Source organism: Penaeus monodon, chromosome 33 (genome assembly GCF_015228065.2).
Source record: "Penaeus monodon isolate SGIC_2016 chromosome 33, NSTDA_Pmon_1, whole genome shotgun sequence".
NCBI classification, from domain to species: domain Eukaryota; kingdom Metazoa; phylum Arthropoda; class Malacostraca; order Decapoda; family Penaeidae; genus Penaeus; species Penaeus monodon.
In genome coordinates, this window is record NC_051418.1 from 24,003,882 (window position 1) to 24,004,993 (window position 1,112).

Below are 1,112 nucleotides of genomic sequence, written 5' to 3' on the forward strand. Positions count from 1 at the left end.
TAATATTCTGCTTTGTCATTGTTGCCTTTCTTCTCTCCCGTAGGAGTGAGGGCGAAGTGAGCGTCGCTTGGGCCTGGATCATGTCCTAGGAGGTGCGGCTTCCGGTGCCACGATGCCTGAGAGTTCGAGCAGCTGCCACCTGTGCCACATCCACGACCACGCGCCGGGGTCAACGCTGCTCCGCACCCATCCTCTGCGCGCCTCGCAGACGCGCTCCCGTAACCCGAGCACATCCACTACGACCCTCGGCCGCGGCAACGGCCACCACTCGCGGGACCACGTGCACGCCCACCACTCGCGCGACCACGCCCATGTCCATCACTCGCGTGAGCACAGCCGGGAGGTGGACGCCAAGCATGCCAAGGTGGCGAGCGCCCTGGCGAGGCTGAGCGAGCGCTCGCACTCCCTGCCCGGCAGCCGCAACAGCACGCTCTCGCGCGAGCCCGAGGTCTCCATCCTGCCCGACGGCAACGTCCACGCCCTCGCGCACCACCGGAGCCACAGCGGCAGCGATGGCCACAACTCGACCAGATCGCGGGCGGAGTACAACAATGGCGTGCTGGCGGCTCTGTTGGAAACGCGGGGCTCCGGCAGCCTACCCCCCCACCACCCCCACCGGGAGCCTGACCTCCTGACCGCCCTCCCCCGCACACATAATGGCAGCAGGTGAGTAGCGTCGCGGGGATTAAAGGTCACCGCTCTTGCGCTGCTTTGTGAAAGCTCCGTTGAGAAACAGATGAGTATTGCCTCAAATATTCCCCTTTCTTGTCAGTTCTCAAGGATATCTGACCAATGACTTATATCAGAGAAGGCGAACACAATCATCAACAACGAAATAACAGTAAATGCAATCACTCACACTAATGCCTCCTTTCCTCCTTGGCTTCCTTCAGGACGAGTACCTTGTCTCGTCACGACCTTCACCCCCACGGGAGTAACCTCACCTTGGCGCAGGACACCGAACAGGACTACTACATGCATGTACACCGAGCCAGGTACAAGGATGAGGCGAGGAAGCAGAGGTTCAACCTACAGACCTTCATGCTCATTGGCTGCTACACGATGCTGGTAAGGGCATTGCTGGTGAACTGGTGTGAATGTTAAGCGATGCT

At 60.2% G+C, this 1,112-nt stretch overlaps 1 protein-coding gene across 1 annotated transcript in view; it reads left to right on the forward strand.

Moving 5' to 3' along the window:
• Window positions 1-1,112, forward strand: part of LOC119594308 — a 46,720-nt gene that overhangs the window by 43,591 nt on the left and 2,017 nt on the right. The window contains exons 2-3 of the mRNA XM_037943367.1: window positions 44-666; window positions 894-1,068. Of these exons, the coding sequence (XP_037799295.1) occupies window positions 113-666; window positions 894-1,068 (729 nt within the window). The 5' untranslated portion in view covers window positions 44-112. The remainder of the gene's footprint in view (window positions 1-43; window positions 667-893; window positions 1,069-1,112) is intronic.